The 19,525-nt window shown below is 42.3% G+C and overlaps 1 protein-coding gene across 3 annotated transcripts in view; it reads left to right on the top strand.

Annotated features, from left to right (window-relative positions):
- Window positions 1–14,674, top strand: part of dennd1b (DENN/MADD domain containing 1B) — a 99,884-nt gene extending 85,210 nt beyond the window's left edge. Inside the window, exons 17-23 of one of the 3 annotated variants that reach the window (XM_034582086.1) lie at window positions 1,138–1,178; window positions 2,480–2,515; window positions 3,039–3,095; window positions 4,235–4,324; window positions 12,223–12,305; window positions 12,649–12,871; window positions 13,497–14,674. In XM_034582086.1, the coding sequence (XP_034437977.1) occupies window positions 1,138–1,178; window positions 2,480–2,515; window positions 3,039–3,095; window positions 4,235–4,324; window positions 12,223–12,305; window positions 12,649–12,871; window positions 13,497–14,336 (1,370 nt within the window). In that variant the 3' untranslated portion in view covers window positions 14,337–14,674. Of the gene's footprint in view, window positions 1–1,137; window positions 1,179–2,479; window positions 2,516–3,038; window positions 3,096–4,234; window positions 4,325–12,219; window positions 12,306–12,648; window positions 12,872–13,496 lie in introns of all 3 variants that reach the window. The other 2 variants (XM_034582085.1, XM_034582087.1) reach the window with 2 other exon arrangements.
- The last annotated feature ends 4,851 nt before the right edge of the window (window positions 14,675–19,525 follow it).

Raw genomic sequence — 19,525 nt, 5'->3', positions numbered from 1 at the left:
GTAAAGTTGGAAAAAAGTGAAAAGGCAAACAATGTTAAACTAGTTTAATAAACTTAAGTTAGTAAATTATATTATATACGTTTTTATAAAATGTCAATATGAAAGCATTTCTCGTGCTCAGATTCTTATTGTTCACATCACATTTGAAGTCTTTTTTTCTCATAAACACGCCTGTGACCACATAAAGCGCTTTAAATATTAATGAGATAATTAGCTCTATTTTACTTTGAAGAATAGAGTTTAATTATTAATATAGATAATATTTTTCTCATACACGAGTTGCTCTCAGCTGTTCTCAAATCAGTGCAAAGCTCAAATTAATAATGATAAATATATAAATAATAAAACATCTTTTTGTTTTATATTTTTGCCTCTCGAGTGTCATTTATATCAAAAATCCTTATTGGAACTGATAAACAGGTGAATCTCACTGAAAGAATTAATCACATTTTGGCAGGAATGAGCTTTATCACATGTGAAGACTGTGCACGAGACATCAGAAGTTTGAGTGTGAAACAAATCCCACAGGAGCGCTCAGACAAATTAGGTTGTTTTGATCGTAACACCTCAGGTTTCGAGTCGTATTTACATGACAAGAAAAGAAGAAATGCCATCCAGATGTTGCAGCTAAATACTCGTCATCATCATCATATTATTATTATATCTGATCTTGACCCAAATCCACACTGTCGTCTGTAATTATCTTCTCTAAACACGTGAGAAAACCGTCCTCCGTCCTGCCCAAGTTACATCAAGGTTAAATTCTAGATCATTTTCAATTGTAAAAGATTAAGTTTATAATTATGATTGTCAAAAAGGCAAAAAGGACAAAAGAAGAAATCAACTTTTAACTCTAGAAATTTACTGGATAGAGTTTTAACTGAACTAAGGCCAAAGACACGGTGTAGTTTAGTTTAATTAATAGTTCACTTTATTTTCTTCAGCCACTTTACAAAACACTGTCACTACATTTGTTCGGAATAAATTTTCCCAGAATTTAAAATTCTCAGTAAATATGTGGAGCTAAAAGACTGTGTCACAGAGTAATATCCATAGTTACCTTTGCTTTTGCAATGTTCACACTGTGCTACTGAGTGCAAAATGATTAATTCATACGTCCTGTGTTTTATCCCTCAGGTAATTCAAGGTCTTATCAGCAATGGATGCACACCGTGAAGGTATTCACAGAAAGCCGTGCATATCACACCTAAATGCTCTTATCTGGGGCTTTTTTTAATGTTCCACTCATTTTCTTCCTGAGTTATATTTAATTAAACGCGTGATTGACACGACTCCGTTTGAAGTCCCGGTGTTGCCTCTGGAATGAAGGGGCTGCCTGAATGTACAGATCCAGCTTGAGTGCACTTTGGTGTGTGAAGCGGCGCGTGCAGCAGGACAGTGGAGGCAGACAGGGAGGGAGACAGAAGTGATTTGACGTGACAAGACGTCCTCCAACATGACATGTTGATCTGGCAGCAAACACAGGCGTTACTCCGCTGAACCGACCCAGGAACATAGATCTCTCCCTCCTTCTTCATCTCCTTCTGTTGCTTTCCTCCTCTCCTTTCCCTCTTTATTTCTCTCCCTCTTTTCATCTCTGTCACAGCCCCCCCCTCTGTCTCTCACTCACTCCCTCCCTCTCTCCCCACGCCTTCAGCTAAGGCTGAATTAGTTCTCTAGAGTGCTCTTCAAAGGTTTGTTAAAGTTCACATTTCCTGACTGACAGGGATCTATAAGAGGGGCCTTCACCTCGGCCCCTCTCCCTCTCTCCCTCTGCCGACTTCTGAAACACTGTCTGCCATTTACTCTGTTTAGCCGTTTAGCTGACGCTTTGTGCTTACACTAAAGACCAAACACTGAGAAAAAGAGTGCGACGCCAAAAGGAGAGATGCAGCATCTCGGAGAGGGGAGACGAGACAGGCACACAGAGATATTGGGCACCATAATGTCAGGCTGCAGAACTCAAAGTAGAAATCAATCACGCACAGTTCCTTCCATCTCTGTTGTAGGCTGCTTCTAAACGAACACCTCCTGAATGCTGTGAATCGTACAGCTTATCATGGCTCAGCAATACGAGCCTGATGTCACCACGGTTTCTTCCTGAAGTCATTTTGCGAACTGCAGACGAGTTTTGGCTGTTTGATATTGAAATTTAATCCTTGGGGCTGGGTGATCTTGCAGAAATATTGATTGTGGTATTGATAAGTTTCCTGTACATCACCGTATGTCAAATGTATGCAAAAAGACATAAAATATACAGATTGAGAAACAATGAACACGAATCAATAATATGTATTGATGAGGCAAAACTCCTCATGTGTTGAACAAAAACTGTATGTTTGTGCATATATGTATGCATACATACACGTATAGTAAAGGAATACTTACCTGATACCTGATGGTATTTGGTTTGAATGTGTGGAAACTCCCTCTAAATGTATTTCAGTGTCTGACAAATAATTGCCTTTGTCTATCACAGAGAGGAGGAGCACTCCTCAACACGGCCGTGACAAAGGTACGTTCTTCTACAAAACTGCTTATTAGGCAGCCACATCAGTGCTTTGCTCGATACCGTACGTGTATAAATTGAATCCTCAAGTCTGGAGAAAATCCATTGAAACAGACCTAGGGTGACATTTTTGCAGGTTCTTTAGGGAAAATTAATCATTACGCGCGAATATATGAAAATTAACTCGAAATGTGTCTGTTGCAATTGGCTGTGGAGCGAGTGGGAGCACCGTTCATGACTAGTCTGCGTTTGATGAGCGGTGCCGTGTCGTTATGTGCTGTACAATAGGTGGTCAGGGTGCCCTTTCATGTTATCGCCTCCTGTTAGTGTGCGAGGCTTTTCTTATCCAGCCTTTTGTCTCTGTGTTTTTGCCACAGGGATCAAAGCATTTCTTGATGTTACATGAAACCAGAGCAGAATGTTAATGCAACATGTTTTGATTAGTAATCTGTGCGTGTGTCTGTGTGTGTGTGTCTCTCTCTCTGTGTGTGTGTGCGTGTGCGTGTGCGTGTGCTGTTTTCCCACCTAGGCCAAGAGTCATGCCAAGAGGGGCATCCGGGACATTAAGGGCAGACTAAAAGCAAGGGTGAGCCACACGGACCTTTGCGCCTCCCTCACACACACGCACACACTTTTACCAGAACACATACACATGTGCACACATGTGTTCTGTTGCACACCGACAGACACACACATCCTCGTAGAAGCAAACGTGAAGGCTGCTTTACATGTAGTGTGTGATTCTGACGCTGCGGCTTTTAATGACTGTTGAAGCCTGCTTAGCGCTTTGTTCAGGCTGTACATTTTTAACCAGCGCCCCTCTGGCTATGGCCTGTCATGTCATCCGAGCCCCAGCCCCTCTTTCTCTTTTATTGTCTGCATATTTCATCAGTTAGCCTGTGATTTCCTCAAAGCTAATGTAATGAGGTGTATGTTTCCATAAGCCTGATGGATTTGATAAGGCAATAGCAGTTTGATCTGTCAGTGGGAAGCTGAGCAGCGAGGGCACTGATGATGAACCAGAAGAGCATGCGGTGTTCTGCACTGTGCATGTGCACGTGCACACAAACACACACGCACAGGCGGAGCGGAGGCAAAAAGAGGCTGAACTCTGTTTGATTTTGAAGTCAAATTTCCCGTGCAGTGAGAAAAACAAATACATTGTCTTTGAATCAAAATTAATCAGCGTTTACTTTTTGTTACTTACAGCTGCGCATGTCGACACAAACATATTGAGATTAATCTGCTGAGAGGTGGTCCTGATTATAATTTTATATATAAGGTTGGTGATATAGTAAATATTTAATTGCCACAAGCGGCTTTAGTCCTCTCAGTACTCTCCATCTTCACTGCTACAGTAGTAATGTCTGTGGTTGTTAAAAAAGCTTCAGTTATGTGCTTGAACAAATTGACTCTGTAATTGTAGCCAAACATCATCCAAAGAGAAGTAAATGGTATTTTCTGAGGACTGTTTCGGGTGCAGATGTGACGAGCTGTTTTCTCACTAACAGAACTATTCAGGCTTTAGATATAAATACTTATTACAATACATTAATTTTTTTCAGTCCATTTGAAATGTATTAACTTCTATGTTTGGGAGTTGCCTTGTTGATCAGGATATTTCACACAGAAATACAGAATATAACCCAAACTATCTGATGCTTTAGTCCAAATTGATTTATGATACAAACCATCTAAGATTTAAATTCTTCATCTTTCTCTCAGGAAGAGGAAGAAGAGGGGATGCCGGTCTGTGCGGGGTCTCCCACCAGCACCAAGAGCCTGTCTCCAAGGAGACTGCAGAAGATAAGACGGGTATGACACACACACACACACACACACACACGCACACACACACACACACGCACACGCACACAGTAACAGTAAATGAGTTAACTACATTTACACTGACTTATCCTGGATGCAGTCTTCCACTTCTGTTTTCTTTCTGCCATTGCTTTTTCTTTCTCTCTTCATCCCATTTCCTATCATTTTCTTCTATCTTCATCTCTCTCCTCTTCCTCCCCTCCTCCCCCCCACCACCACCACCACTCTCCCTCTCTCTTATAACAACTCTTGGAAGTACAGTAGTTTGTCAGGGTGCCAAACATAATGATAAGCATTTTCTTCTCTGTCAACACACTCATGTTGTACATTCAGTATTTTCCTCTGAACAGCGCGGACAGTAGAAGCAACTCATCTGCTGGTCAGCATTTCCTGTGAAGAATTTGCTTGTGCGCCATGAGTGGATAGCACTTTTTTTTTTTCCTTTGTTGTGTACAGAGCTGGCACACGATGAGCGAGTACGTGCACGCTCACAAAATACACATTCATCAATAAATTTATCAGGAGACTTAAGAACATTAGGAAATTATGAGAGCCTGTAGTGCAGCGTAAATTATCACGCTCACTTATATTTCTTGGTGTTGGAAGTTTGGTTTTACGTAATTGCAACTGCACACTGTACAGTACAAAGCACATGCATATAGCCTCAGGCATACTAGTTATATTTCCCTCTGCATATTGTATCTATACCTCTGGAATCCCAGCTGGAGCTTCTCTACCTCTTATTGCTGGAGGGAAAAAAAGGCAAATGGACACTCAATTCTATCTAAAAACCAAAAAAGCCTGAATGCACACTGACATTTTGGTCACAGCCATGTAAGAGTGTGATTAGGAGAGGTTGCGCTGCCTCTAATTAGCATTGTGCTTCGTGTGTGTGTGTGTGTGTGTGTGTGTGTGTGTGTGTGTGTGTGTGTGTGTGTGTGTGTGTGTGTGTGTGTGTGTGTGTGTGTGTGTGTGTGTGTGTGTGTGTGTGTGTGTGTGTCATGAGGCTGGAAAGTCTTAGCGCACAGGAAGGTGTGACGGCCGGGGAGAGGAGCGGCAATTAGGGCTTTTCTGAAGGCCTCCTCGGACCCCCCCTCCCCCAGCTCGTGCGCACACAAAGATGGGCCAACACACACACACACGCAGATTAAAAGTTAACATGCAATTGATTTGCGCACAAACACACATGTGCTGTTTTCAGGATCCACACACCCCTGTCCCTGCCTCTGAGACCTGTTCATTGCCACAGTAACGGGTCCCTGGGGACGACTTGAGGAGGGACACACAGGACCGCATGTCCCACAGCACTGGTTTTGTGTGTTTGTCTTTATCATAAATATAGTTTATCATCTTCTCTTTAGCCATAAAACACTTGCATCGTCAATTCAACTGCTTATGGTTCCTAATCCAGATTGGGGGGTAGTCCAGTTTATTTCCCTCATTCTATACACATTGAAGCCTTTTTGCGAACGCTCCTGTTCTGTGTGTTCTGTAAAGTCTGACGATCCGAGATTCTCTTCTGTCAACTGAAACCAAGACTGAAAACGGAGAAGGCAAAGAAAGCCTTGATAATTTATGGCCTGTCAGTGTGCAGTAACCCCTGAAAGACTGAAACTCTTCAAAAATCTTGTTTTACAGAGTTTCAAAACAAATGAAGAAAGAACGAAAAGGCTTTTCTTTTGTTTATAAATACCACAGGAACATTATTTGGCAAGTACATATGGAATAAAAACTCCTTTTAGGTTCCTCGTGTAGCTTTTTCAGATGTTGTGACACTTTACGCTCGCCATTTATTTACTTTTCCCTGGCTGTTAATAGCGCATCATATTTATATTTCAGTTAGAGCCACAAAAAATGATGGAGAAAAACAAAACTACCGTTCTTATTCTATCTCATCTCTCTGTCTCTTACCTTTCTGGGTTTTTTTTCCTGAGATTTCTTCCTATGAAATCTTGTACTGTTGTTCTGTCTGGACCAGGTGTTCCCTGCACGTGAAATTGATCTCAGTGGGACTCACCTGGTTAAATAAAGGTTAAGTAACATGAAGGAAAAAAACACTCACACTTTTACTCTCATAGCTCTTCTCCTCCTCCTCGTGCCCACACACAGACCTGCTTGGAAAACTCTTATTTCAGCCTCGTCCTGTCTCTGTCTATTAAATCCACTAATCCAAATATGTCCCCATCAGACAATAACAGTCCTAATTTGATAAACTTCCCAAAATATGGAAAAACTGTCCCCTCGCCCTTTTTTCCAGTAAAAAAAATGTAAGCATTATATGAACCAAGTGACATACTTGTGTGCATTGTGTCCTCTGCCACCCCCCCACCCCCACCCCACCCCCTTCCGTCATCGTTGCATCCTCATACCTTTGACCAAGTGACAAACAAATGCTCTCTCATCTACCAGATAAATTCAGAAACATGTCGTTATCAGAAGCTCCAAAAAATGTGAATCTGATTCAAGACATTCCAAACTCCCGTGTGAAAGAAGAAGAAAAAACCTGATGCATTTTTATCATTCATCATTTTTAGCAAACACCTCGAAGTCTGTCCTTGAAATGAAATGAATGATCCTGGAGAAGCTCCTTTAATTAATCATAGCAAAAATAAATCAGAGTTAAGAAATTCGTATTCCATTTGATCAGCCAACACATGTACCAAAGTGAAAGTGCTGCTGTCATATGCGTATATATTTCAGCTGTATCCAGCAATGTGGGTGATTTGTAGTGTTTGGTGAGTTAGATTAAGAATGTAGGAGTAATCCTTTCGTTTGACAAAAACAAGAATGAGTAGGACCGCTGACTTGTTGTCTGATACAACAAACAGCAGCCATTGTTCTGGCTCCTGTAGGCTTTTGTGTGTGTGTGTGTGTGTGCCACATCTGTTTTCGAGATCCTCTATGTATTATTTTGTATATTTGGTGTGTGCATGTGTGTTGCTTTATGTGTTATTGTGCTGTAAGCATCTGCAAATAGAAAGCGTGTCTGCACCTCAGCCCTTTTGTACACAAGCATGTATTTCAGTGTGTGTGCCCCATGTACACAAACACGCATGCATTTAGCAGTTTGCCTCAGGTTGGAGGCAACAGAGTGACAGCTGTTAAGAGAGCAGAGGGGAGTGGAGGTTGGGACAGTGTTATGGACAATGACAGCCAGCAGGCTTGCGACCGGGGCTCAGCCCCAGGCTCTGGACTCTTCACCTGTTGAGGCAGGAGAGGTGCCAGCCTGGAAAACACCCCACAGCACCATGTGGAGGGCGAACAGGGAGGGAACACAGATGTAGAACAGAGGTACAAAGTCACATGGAGACTTCAGTGTGTGCAGTGTGTAATGCATGGGTGAATGTGTGTGTGTGTGTGTGTGTGTGTGTGTGTGTGTGTGTGTGTGTGTGTGTGTGTGTGTGTGTGTGTGTGTGTGTGTGTGTGTGTGTGTGTGTGTGTGTGTGTGTGTGTGTGTGTGTGTGTGTGTGTGCTTCATCAGTGGGAGACAGCTCATGTGTTCATGGCCGGTGGACACATATTTAAACTGTACACATGGCTTGTGAAGTGTCTGTGTGGTGTTCAGGGAACAATACACATTTTTGTGAACAATGGTTTGTCTATGAGTTCAAACGTAGTTCTACTAACATTTATATTTTATTACAGTTACACTTTACTTGAAATATTGATCATAGTGCAGCCTATAGACATTTATATTCAGCAAATGATTCAAATAAGGACAATATGCAAAAGAAATACTCTGAGTAAACAGAATAGCTGAAATCTATTTCACAACATATTCTTTAACTGTAGATTATAGAGCATATGATGTTTGTTGTAATTCATAAAAATGCAGTTTTTGATGCTTTTCAAAAATGGAAAACATTTCAGATATGCTTATAATATCCATTGTAAGATTAATATTGTGGATAAATATTTTAGATGAATAGTTGAGATGCATCACAGTGAACCTTTGCTGTGTGTGTGTGTGTGTGTGTGTGTGTGTGTGTGTGTGTGTGTGTGTGTGTGTGTGTGTGTGTGTGTGTGTGTGTGTGTGTGTGTGTGTGTGTGTGTGTGTGTGTGTGTTCACATGGTTATTTGTATGTTTGTAGTCTCAGCCTCGCTCAGGTTCTCTCCACCTCAGTGACCACAAGCAGCGGCTTCCTCGCTGAAACCAAAGTGCCATCTCCTGGCAGTGTCCAGGTACTGCAGCCACTCACTTGGAGACACCTGGTGATTTTTACTGGATGAGTTTGGAGGAACAGAATGAGCATAATGCACATTCTCCTTCTTTTATGGCTGATGTTTTTTTTCTGTGAGAGGGAAGTGAGCTTTCAGCATCAGCCAGTTGGACAGAAAAAAAGCAGTGGATCTTGCCTCAAACGTTATTTTGTTCCCCCCCTTTCGAGTGAGCAGCTCTTAAACAGGCAGACACAGACTTGGCCATACTTCTGCAAAGGCTCTGCCTCTCCCCAAGGTTTGTTTGCATTTTACCGGCATCTCTTTACATACACTGCCAAGCTGTGAGATCAGTGCCCGCTCAGAAATACCATATGAAATGTATAATGTAAGACCGGCTATTAAAGTCGGCGAGCGTCTGGCCCTGTCACAGAGAGGCATAGTTGTTCCGCATAACCGGTCATGCAGGGAAGGAAGGGAATAGGAGGGGGAAAGTTTGTTTCTCCAAATGCAGAAACTAAGATGGATGATGATGACTATTTTCCCCTCATAACTACAGAAATGAAATGTAATGTTTTTTTTAAATCAAATTTAAAGACTTTTTTTAAAAGGCACCTTAGATATATTCATTCTGTAATAAAATGTTATAACATTAGCATAAAGGATAAGTTACAATTTTGCCATCGTGTACCCACAATCCACAACTATAAGACTTTAATCTACAGTAAAGACAGGAGAGAATGTGTTTTTTCTTTTTTAAGTCTGCGTGTACAATTACAAAATAACATAATAACACACAACTTTTCAATAGAGGCTGAGGTGTCAGCTCTTTTCCTTTTATTTAGGAAACACAGGAGGCTTCTTATCCTCTTCTAAAATATTGGATCGAGCCAGTTTTACTAAAATAACCTGACGATTTTTTTCATTATTTCCGTGACTTGTGTTCGTCTGCTGCGTCTCCCCCCCCCCCCCCCCCCCCCCCCCCCCCCCCCCCCCCGCGACTCTCCCGCTCTCTGCGTTCTGTTCGGTCTCAGTTGTGGCGGAGAGGAAGGAAGCGAGCGAGCCAGGCAGACAGAAACAATGACATCTGTCACTGACAGCAGAGTGACAGAGGGGGAAGACGGGAAGTGGAGGAGGGAGAGTAGCTTTTTTCATTTTCACCTTTCAGCTTCCCATTAGCCGACAGTGAGAAGCTAATGAAGGAGCAGTATGATAATCTGTTGTTCTGCTTTCTCATGCTTCCCACTGTCCTGTCAGGTCTGTGGTTGTAGGGGATGGTGGCAGAGCTGTCACGACTCCAACTGGGGAGTGAGATGATCTCACTGTGGATGTCTACATTTGAAGAGTTTCTATATTTTGGTTTTTTTTTTTTTTTTTTTTTACAATGACATTAAGTACATCTAATTTTAGATCTTAAATGTAACTGCTATTTTGGGTTGCAACACTTCTGAAGGAGCAGCAACATTATGTTCAAATAACTGACAAAAGCACACTTTGTATCTCACATTACCAGTAAAATGAATGCAACATGTTGGCCATTTAGGAAAAAGGATGTAAACCAACCCCTGTGCCAAATTTGGCGCTTCTATCGTAAAACGCTCAGTTGCTGTAAATAGTTTTAATCTTAACTGCCGCACTAAAGGGTCACAGTGAAGAGAGGGAATGACAAATTGATAAAGCCGTGAAGAGAGGTACCATCCATTTACTGCTCCCTATGGAACTTCCTCTCAGGTAGACGGCACCAAAGCTGTAACGGAGATCAGAGGGCCAGGCTTCATGACCTGCGTCTGGTTGTGTTTGGGTTCACCTTGCTTTAATAAACACCTAAAACGCACAGAGAGGCCCTGCGTCCCCAAACGAGCAAATCCAGCACAAATGAACAGACTCAATAACTGCATGGGCCATAAACATACAGTGCATGGGTTTGTCTTTTTTTTTTGTCCGTTCCGCTGTCCGGAGCTCGCCGAGTGTGTCACAGGTGCATCTTCCCTCGGCCGGGCCTGCGTTGGCTGGCTGGCACGTCGGCCTGGCCCCTGATTTACTGCCCTGACACAGGAATCCATTAAAGGCTGTTTAGGGATCCCAGGCCCGAGCCCCTCTGAAATCTCTTTCATTATAGCTCCAAGCTACCATGGAAGGAGAGAGGCTCGGCCAATCAGCGGTGCCACCACATGTGTTCGTGTTTAGCCCGATGGCTGAGAGGCTTAAGTGGCTACTGCACACATCTCCTCCGCTGACTTTTATGGAGAAAATGGCACTTTAACTCTTTGTGTTTTTTGTTGTAATGGAGTGCGTATGTGACTTGAGTGTGTGTGTGAGTGTGTGTGTGTGCGTGTCTCTTCACTGGCCAAACACGGGCCCTAAATGAGGCCAGGCCAGTCACACGTTACATTCCGCCTGTCTGGCTGGCACTGCGTCGGCTAATCAAGACCGGCTTGGTTCACGGTTCCAATGCTGACCCCCCCACCCCTCACCCCCCCCATCTCCACCATTCCCATCATTCTTTGGGGCTTTCAGGAATCTTTCTTCACCTCTCTACATTTGATTCCTTCCTTTCTTTAGCCCTTACTTTCCTCCTCCTCCTCCTCCTCCTCCTCCTTTGTGTTGCCTTTTTTCTTACGACGCCTCACCTTTGCTGCAACCGAAACCACAACACAAACACACAAACCCCGACCGTCCTGGCTCCTCAAACACACACCTCCTCTGCACTTTTATGGTTGTAAAGAACCTTTCACTCCACGTTGGTCTTTGATAATGTGGCTAACGTGAGTTTACAGAGAAGCACAGAGAAGAAAAGAGAGGTGGAGCTAAGTAGGTGTTAGAAACAGGGAAAACATTACAGTGCATACTAATGCACACATACAGATTGTTAACTGCGCCCTGTGAGCGCCTCAACAAAAAAAAAAACACACAGAGACAGAAGCATAATTTTTGATATTACCAAAAACATAGACATGGGAGTGTGAGCAGCAGAATATAAGGAGGTAAATGGGCAAAAAGCAAAGAGTGTATATTAGAAAGTGAAAGATTAACATAAGCGAACACGCTCACACAAAGTGAGGGGGAACATGTGCGTGGTAGTGGAAGGCATGTTAATAAGTGGCCTGGGGGCAGATTTGGGTTCCCATGGGGAGGGTCCTGCCCCGCTCTGTAAAGCTTCTGTCTCTTCTTTAACTCGCCCATTAAACATGGTACACAGGTGGCTTATTAAACTGCGTCAGACAACTACACTTACACACTGATCATTCAACACAGCGACGTGACAAACACAATCACATCCACCGGTGTCGTAATGCAAACGACTTCGTGCAGTTTCCCCCTCATCTTTGCTCGCAGTCCGTGAGTCGCTTGTAGTTCTCATTTAACGCAGAGTTTGATAAAATACTGCAGGGGATATTAAAGATTTTCATCCCTAGACTCAAATTTGACAAATTTAGTCTCAGCCCTGAGGGTCCAGGCTCATTAAAACAAGCTCCTGTCTTATGGGGACCCACCAAACACAGACCTGCATCTTTTTTTTTTCTTTCTACTACTATCCAGTCCCAAGTCATATTTTTCATGAAAAGCTGAACCTCAGCACAACGCCACATTCTGTCTAGACTCCATGTTTCACAGGAGCCTCGTATCTTTAAGCAGAGACTCCCCGTGGGTCCATTTTTATTGTTTTATCATGTTATTCTTTTTGTCTTAACTACATCCACTTGCTCCGTTATTCTCATTAACAGCAGAACCTCAGAAAGTCTCCCATGAGCATGGACCCCAGAGATCTTGGCTACGGGCTCGATGATGATGAGCTGGACAGTGCGAGCAAGTACGAACTCCCATTTTTATGAGCGATTGCTTCACACTGTTTTGTCACTGAAGTCATTTTCAAGTTGTTTAAAGTTTGCATGTCATGGACGTCAACACGAGAGAACTTTTACTGGCAAACCGATTTAATTTTATTGAGCCTGTTTAAAAGTGTGTTTCCAAGCAGAGTCCTTCTCCTTTTACTCATGATAACACTGCCCCCAAGTGGACACATTTAGTAAAAGTATAAAATGAGAGAAATGTCTGATGTCTGTCTAAAAACCACAGTAACTTTGTGAAGAATGACACGACACACGCACTGATTCACTCTGCCTGTTGCTGTGGGTTCTCTCCTCTAAACACAGGCTCTCCTCAGAAGACAGCGGGGACGTCCCTTCCTACACAGAGGACAGCGACGACTCGTACTCGCTGGAGCTGGACATCGACCCTTCCCGCTCGGGCCAGATGAACCTGCTGGAGGAAATCCTGGACTCTCTGAACACCTCGGGGCTGGACCAAGGCAAACTCAGTGCCGCCAAGAGCCTGGACTTCTTCAGGTCCATGGATGAGTTAGACTACAAGACCCCGGTATGAAAAGACAGGAAGTATTAGATATTAGAATTCAGAGAGGAGCTAATGATCAGAGAAACAATGAGTGGCCAGTGGCACAGATAGTTAAATCTACATTGTCACTCTTATTTAAAAAAGATGTTTCTTATTTAAAATATGGATGAATCGCACAGTTCCCTTTTCAGAATTGCTATAGTAACTTAAAATAAAAGATAAGCTTGATATGATATGTTGCTTCCATGATTATTTAATCAGAGAATCCAACTTATTACTTCAACTGAACTCGAGTGGCACTCAGTGGATGACACACTTCTGCAACAGTTGCAACTTCAAACTACATTTAGATTCACTTGATTCTGATTCTTATTTGGATCTGCACCAAATTGCACACACTCATAAATATCAGTCCCCTAAACATGCCCGATTGTTTTATCAGGATCGGTGAATTGTTCTCTGAGAAATCAAGTAAAATGTTAAAAAGAAAGTTTTTGTTGTGGTAGTAGAATTGACTTGTGACATGTATCAATCATGTGCATGGGCCAGTTTCAGCAGCTCGCATACAGAGGTACAGATCATTTTCACACTCAGACAGCAGATATTTGGGGATTTGTGTAATGGTGTTTCCTTGTTTCTTCCGAATCAGACCAAACCAACCCCTGAGTCGAACCCTGCAGATGAAAGTGGTTGTGCTGGTGACCAGAATCAGGGCGGCTGGAATATGGGCCAGGACGACAGCGCCATCCACGGAAAACACCTCCCTCCGTCTCCACGGAGACAGCCCAACAAGAGCAGCCTGAAGGTGTTGAAGAAGCCTGTGGTCGCTCCTCCAGTACCCGTCACCACTGTTACACCCCCAGCCCAAGCTGCTGACGTGTCCAGACCCTGGCCGAGTTCTCCTCACCTTTCACCTCCGGAACGACATCCAGGACACCGCTTCTCCTACTCGCCCCTACTGCCCCACAAACCTACACCCACTCTGCCATCTCCCACACTCTCTCACACTCACAGCTCTCTAGCACCAGATTCTTACCTGGACTACTCTCCAGTGGGCCGGTCCCGGACCATCTCAGACCCCCAGGCCTGCACGGAGTCTTCTCAGACCCTGAACCAGACTTCCTCCACTGGCATCCTGAGGAGGAAGGTGCTGTCCAAGGAGATGGTGAGGCAATACCACGAAAAGGCCCTTCACCGGCAGGGCAGCAGGGTCTACCAGGAGGGCGAGGAGAGCCCATCGAAGCACAGACAGTCAGCTCTGCCGGTCCCGTGGGAGAAAGAGGTGTCCAAAGAGGGGCTCCTGGGGCTGGGCCTGTGTCTGGGTGAGAGTCAAGGCTCTGGGGCGGCTGTGGTGCAGCATCAAACCCTCCTCGAGGAGATCGACGCCAGGTGTTGCCTCGGCTCCCTCCACACCAGCCTGCAGCTCTCCCAGGTTCACTGCAACAACAGTCACCACCAAGTCCAGGGCAAAGCCACAGAGGAGTCCTGAGGGACCTCAAAGACTCAGTGTCCGTAAAACGCCATAGAAGTATATTCACTGTCATCGTAGAGGACATGATCAGTTCAGAAGTTTTTCTATCTCAACACCCAGCGATCAGGAAACGTCACAAACAAACCTGATGTCATACAGGCAGCCACGAAGCGTTAGCTAAGATGCTAAAAGGAAAACGAGAGTGATGAGCTGGGGCACTGCACAATTCTCCGTTTGTCGTCCATCTTTGTTTTCAAATGATTCAATTTGTATTTCAGGTGAAATAATCTGACATTGTTTCCAAGATAAGTGGACAAACTTTTTACTTGTATCTGGAAGCAAAATAGAAAAATGACAAAAAAATAACTAAAACCCCAAAACTCAAAATCTTTAAAAAACACTTAATTAACAATAGAAGATTTTTCTTACATCCAAAACAAGATAATTTGTTTTCTTTCAAGTGATTTGGATGCTACAGTAAGAAAAACTTCGGAATTTATAAAGATTCTGGAAACAAGTGACGGCAGCAGGACAAAAACACAAAGTGAGACATGCAGTGTTTTTATTTCAGTTGGGTGTTAAGAAAGTACAATTCTATAAACTCAACTCCAAACAAAAGAGACAAGATAGATGTTTCTGCATCACAGTATTTTTGTTGATAATCGTCTACATTTCTGAACGACACGTGTTGTATTATTCATCTAGAAAACATTTCACAAAGCAACACTCGACCCTTGAATTATATTTTGCAAAGAATATATGTAGCCGACAGGTAAAGGAGGAATTGTTCACATTACGAAGAGGAAATCCAGAAACGGCTGCGTCAGCATTACGAGGGGCCGACGGCTCCTCATGTTCCAAACATTTCACATGATCAAAATTTGCACTTGGTTATCAACAAATAATACTCAGTTATTACTTCGTGGTACGAACAGTCAAACAGGATTTTCTAGAAACAAATGAAACTAATGATACACTGTAATTTAATATGTTTTTTCTATCACCATGCCTTAAGTGGACATGTGATTTGTTTATAATACTCTGGTGTCTTAATCTATCTATCGATACCAATACAGGTACTTTGTAATCCGATTACTTACAGATCGTTAATGCAACAGTTAGTAGTACTTAAACAGCACTGTGTGTATCTGTATTAATAGAGTAGTTAATATATGATGTGCTTTAAGTTGCTGTTTTTAAATTGCATTCCCGATCATGAGCTGTGCACGTGGAGAAACCTCTCTCCTCTCCCTGCGTTCCTCAGGACACTTCTGCAAATACACTCAAAGTTTAAAGCCGATTCTTATGAAAAAAAAGCCAATATCCTTCCTCCATCTCCTCTTCTTCCTCTTTTCCCACCGTCGCCGCTCTGCTCCTCACGTTGTCTCTCACTCTCGACCTTTAGAGAGGCCGCCAGTTGTTGCAGAGCTCGTGAGGTTTGGAGCGGAGGTGGAAAAAGGTGAACTTTATGCGATACGACAGATAAAACCATACATTCATGTTATTATCTACAGATCCCGTGGAAAGACCGAAACTAACGATACAGATTTTTCTCAGACCCCCCCCACCCTGTTTGTGGCCCACAGCCTCAAGCCCATTTGTTCCTACTGATGATGTAAACTTTTAAAGTGGGTCACAAATACTGAGTAAAGTTCTCATTTTCAGTCTCAAAACAAGACGTAGCTTCTGTAGAGAATAGAACTAAATACATTCATCTGTAGACTTCTAATCAGTGGGATTAATTCAGCGTTGATTTTGGGTTTTCTCACGGGATTTGTTGACTTTTCCGAAGAATCCAGAACCTCTCGTATAACTTTTTTATCGTCGCGTCTCACATGAGGAAATGCAATCTCTGTCCCTCTAGGTCCGAGTCTCACACTGTAATGCAACGCAGTGATTGACGATTGTGCTGTAATGAAGCAATACAGTTCTCCTCAGAGAGTAGCTACATGGATGTAATGTGTACAGAGTCGAAACTATTTCTATAACAGACTCTCCTGTGGAGAGAAAACGCCATGTCCGGAGATTGTGGGTTCCCATCGTTCTCTTGAGTCACCACAAAACCCAGGATGGAAAAAAACGAAAGCCCTTTCATGTGCTTGTGTTGGGATTATTACATTTATGGTTCGTTGTTCTTATGATTTATGCCAGACGCCAGTCGGTGTGGCAGTTTAATAGCAGCTATTCCTCCACTTTTTGAGTGCTGCTCTGCGTTAACGATTCGCCCATAAAGTCTTTGGCGTGCTTCTAAAAGCCCAGGAATCGGTCCTAGTAATTCCGAAAAGAAAAAAAAAAAACTAGACTCCAGAACAACCTCTGTACGGGCCTCACCTATCGCAAACAAGCTTATTTACTATGCAAGTATTTAAAATGATGAAAATATAGTATTTTTTTCCACATTATATTCTATGATTCTACTTGAAACCAACCAAAATTTATTTCTAGTGAGAATAAACCTCACGTGTCCCTAAATAAATTCCCAGTGTGAGCTGAGGTGTGTCTAATGGTGTGAGTGTGTGTTGTGCCTTAAACAGTCAGAGTACCATCCTATACAATCACAACAAGGTACAGTATGATAGAAAGTAATATGCAATGTTTTCCGACCACCTTAAATCACACTATGGAGCATCTTCGTATTTATATGACAAACCGACACAAAAACCGACTGATTTGGTTTGGTGAGGAAATGACCTGGACTGAAGTCGGGTAGCAGCGTTGTTTGTGTAGCTGTTGTGTTTCTGACTTTCAGCTTCAGCTGCAGTTACTCCGTGTTTTTCTTTTTTTTGGTCCTGTGGGCGCTGGGAACTTCCTGTATTGAAGAGAGGATGTTGGAATTTCTCTGGGTCATTTTGTCCTTATTTGTAAACGAAGTACTTTGATTGATTGTGATATTAATACGTGTTTAGTTTGTGCTCTTCGTCTTTTTCATCTCTTTTTAGTTTTTTAAATACCCTGACTACTCATTCTGAGCAAATTGTATTAAAAAAAAAAAACATTTCTCAGAGGAGTTTCTTTAGTTGATTTCATATTGATGAAAAATTATTTTCAACTGAATAGATTGTGTATTTTTTCTGGCCTAAGTATATTTTACATGAATAATATATGATCGGTGTTATATGTTGTAAAGACAAAATATAAATGACACCTAATATTTGAATGTTTTAGATTTTATTTTTGGAGGAAAGAAACTATAGAGAGAATATAAGAGAAATGTCCCATGTAGCCGTTCAGGTTCAGAAGCATCTGACACCTTGACTGAGACTGATGCTTGTACATGGTACAACACTTCCTGTTGTATCTGCATGTGTGTACCTGTTTGTGTTGTAACGCTATGGTTTAGTTTATTCTTTTGTTCTTAATTATTATTTGAGCGGTTAGCGCTTCCATCAAGTCAATGGAAATGAACATTACACTTCTGCCTTGCTGTGGCTATCGTAGATTTTAACGTCATCAAGCCTTTGCATTTTATGTGGAGGAAAACATTTCTTTTTGTTAGCAGTATATTTAACTGTAGAGGTTTGTAGGGAGAAATAATTGAGCAGTGAGCTGCTGCTGCTGCTGCGGATATGAAAAGCTTTAGTAACTCTGGTCCTGTTTACACTCATGTTGTACAACAGTGAAGTTGTGATTGTCAGGGAATTCGCATTTCAATGTGTGCAAGCTTGAGACAATAAAAGATTCCCAACACTCATTAAAAGCTATCAGTTAACATAAAGTAAAGTTGAAAATTTGAAGAGACGGATGTGAGGGACTTTGAAGCAGCTTTTCTAAACTTACTACAGAGTGAAGAACAGGTTTAACTTCCCCGAAGCAAAATATTCAAGAACAGATACTTTTATTATCGTAAATCTGAATGTTACAGTGAGAAACTTCTTTTTTTCCATTTCAGTCTCTTTTGTTTTTTTATTATTTTATTATCTCTTTTTTTATGCCATTTAATTTGATTCTCTGATTCTGGCCACAATTGCATGTTTTCATTGCAGAGAAAACAACCGTCTTAAACAACTGAGGTCAGTCTAATGTGCTATTGATGAGTAACATGGTACAACTGCACGTAATGTATGCACTGTGAACTGAAAATAAAATGACACTGTTTCATTCTTATGCTCCAGGAACTCTTTTATTTAAGTTGCATCAACATCGAGACAATCACACGAAGTGAAGAAAATATGTATTTGTTGACTAATTGGTCAAATGTGGTTTATTGTGTATTTACTCCCCCCCCCCCGGGGCAGTTACCTGATCTGTCTCCGTGGTTATGAGGTATTGTTAGGTTATCGTATCGTCCGTCTGTCCCACCCTTGTGGTCAGATACATCAATAACAATGTCTTCAATGAATTTCTTTCATAATTTATCATTATTTGGTCCAAAACTTCAGTTTGACTCAAAAGGAACTGATCAGAATTTGGAGGTGAAAGTTCAAAGCAAATTTTTACATTGTGAACGTGATATTTCAGGAACAAGTCTGAGGAATTCTTTCAAATTTGGTACAAACGTTTACTTGGACTAAAAGATGAACTGTGACTTTGACCTTTGATTAAACAAATACATTTACTTTAATTATCCAACAGATTACTCACAGTACAGCATTAACAATCAACATTACAACTTACACACTTCTTGTTTCTAACAATACCTGAATCAGTCTAGAAGTAACTATTCTGAACTAATGCAACTAATCATGAAACGTGAGTAGTTTTCTGTCGGGAGCTGCAGTGAGAGAAAAGTCTCATGGGAATCAAGACTCAGCATAAAGACACGTGACACACAAAGAGTTCGACATTTTCCTACGATAAGTACACATGGAATGAATTTAATCTAAATGAGGAATGTCTTCACTCTTCACTTGTTTCCACGTGTGTCTGAAGCACTGGTCCATCGATTCTGAGGACACGGTCACAGAGACGTGAGACACTCGATACGTTCTGAGCTCAAATCTTTGTGTTTAGACGGATGTTGTGTCGGACGGTGACTCCAGCTGCAGAACATCTCAGGAGGATGGACGAGGCACTGACAGGGCCGGCTCCAGCCTCTATGGGGCCCTCAACACAGTTTGATTTCGGGGCCTCCCACCACTTTGTTGCCAATACTATTGACTATTGTTGAAGCTTCATCTTTCACACACCGTCTGTAAGTCTGACCCACCCAGAGTCACAGTTACAGCTCGGACTGAGGCAGCGGGGATTGATTACACCAGTAGTATTGG

The sequence above is a fragment of the Hippoglossus hippoglossus genome, chromosome 4 (assembly GCF_009819705.1).
Source record: "Hippoglossus hippoglossus isolate fHipHip1 chromosome 4, fHipHip1.pri, whole genome shotgun sequence".
Taxonomy (NCBI): domain Eukaryota; kingdom Metazoa; phylum Chordata; class Actinopteri; order Pleuronectiformes; family Pleuronectidae; genus Hippoglossus; species Hippoglossus hippoglossus.
Note: the sequence above shows the minus strand (reverse complement) of the source record. Positions and strands in the feature narration are given on the sequence as shown.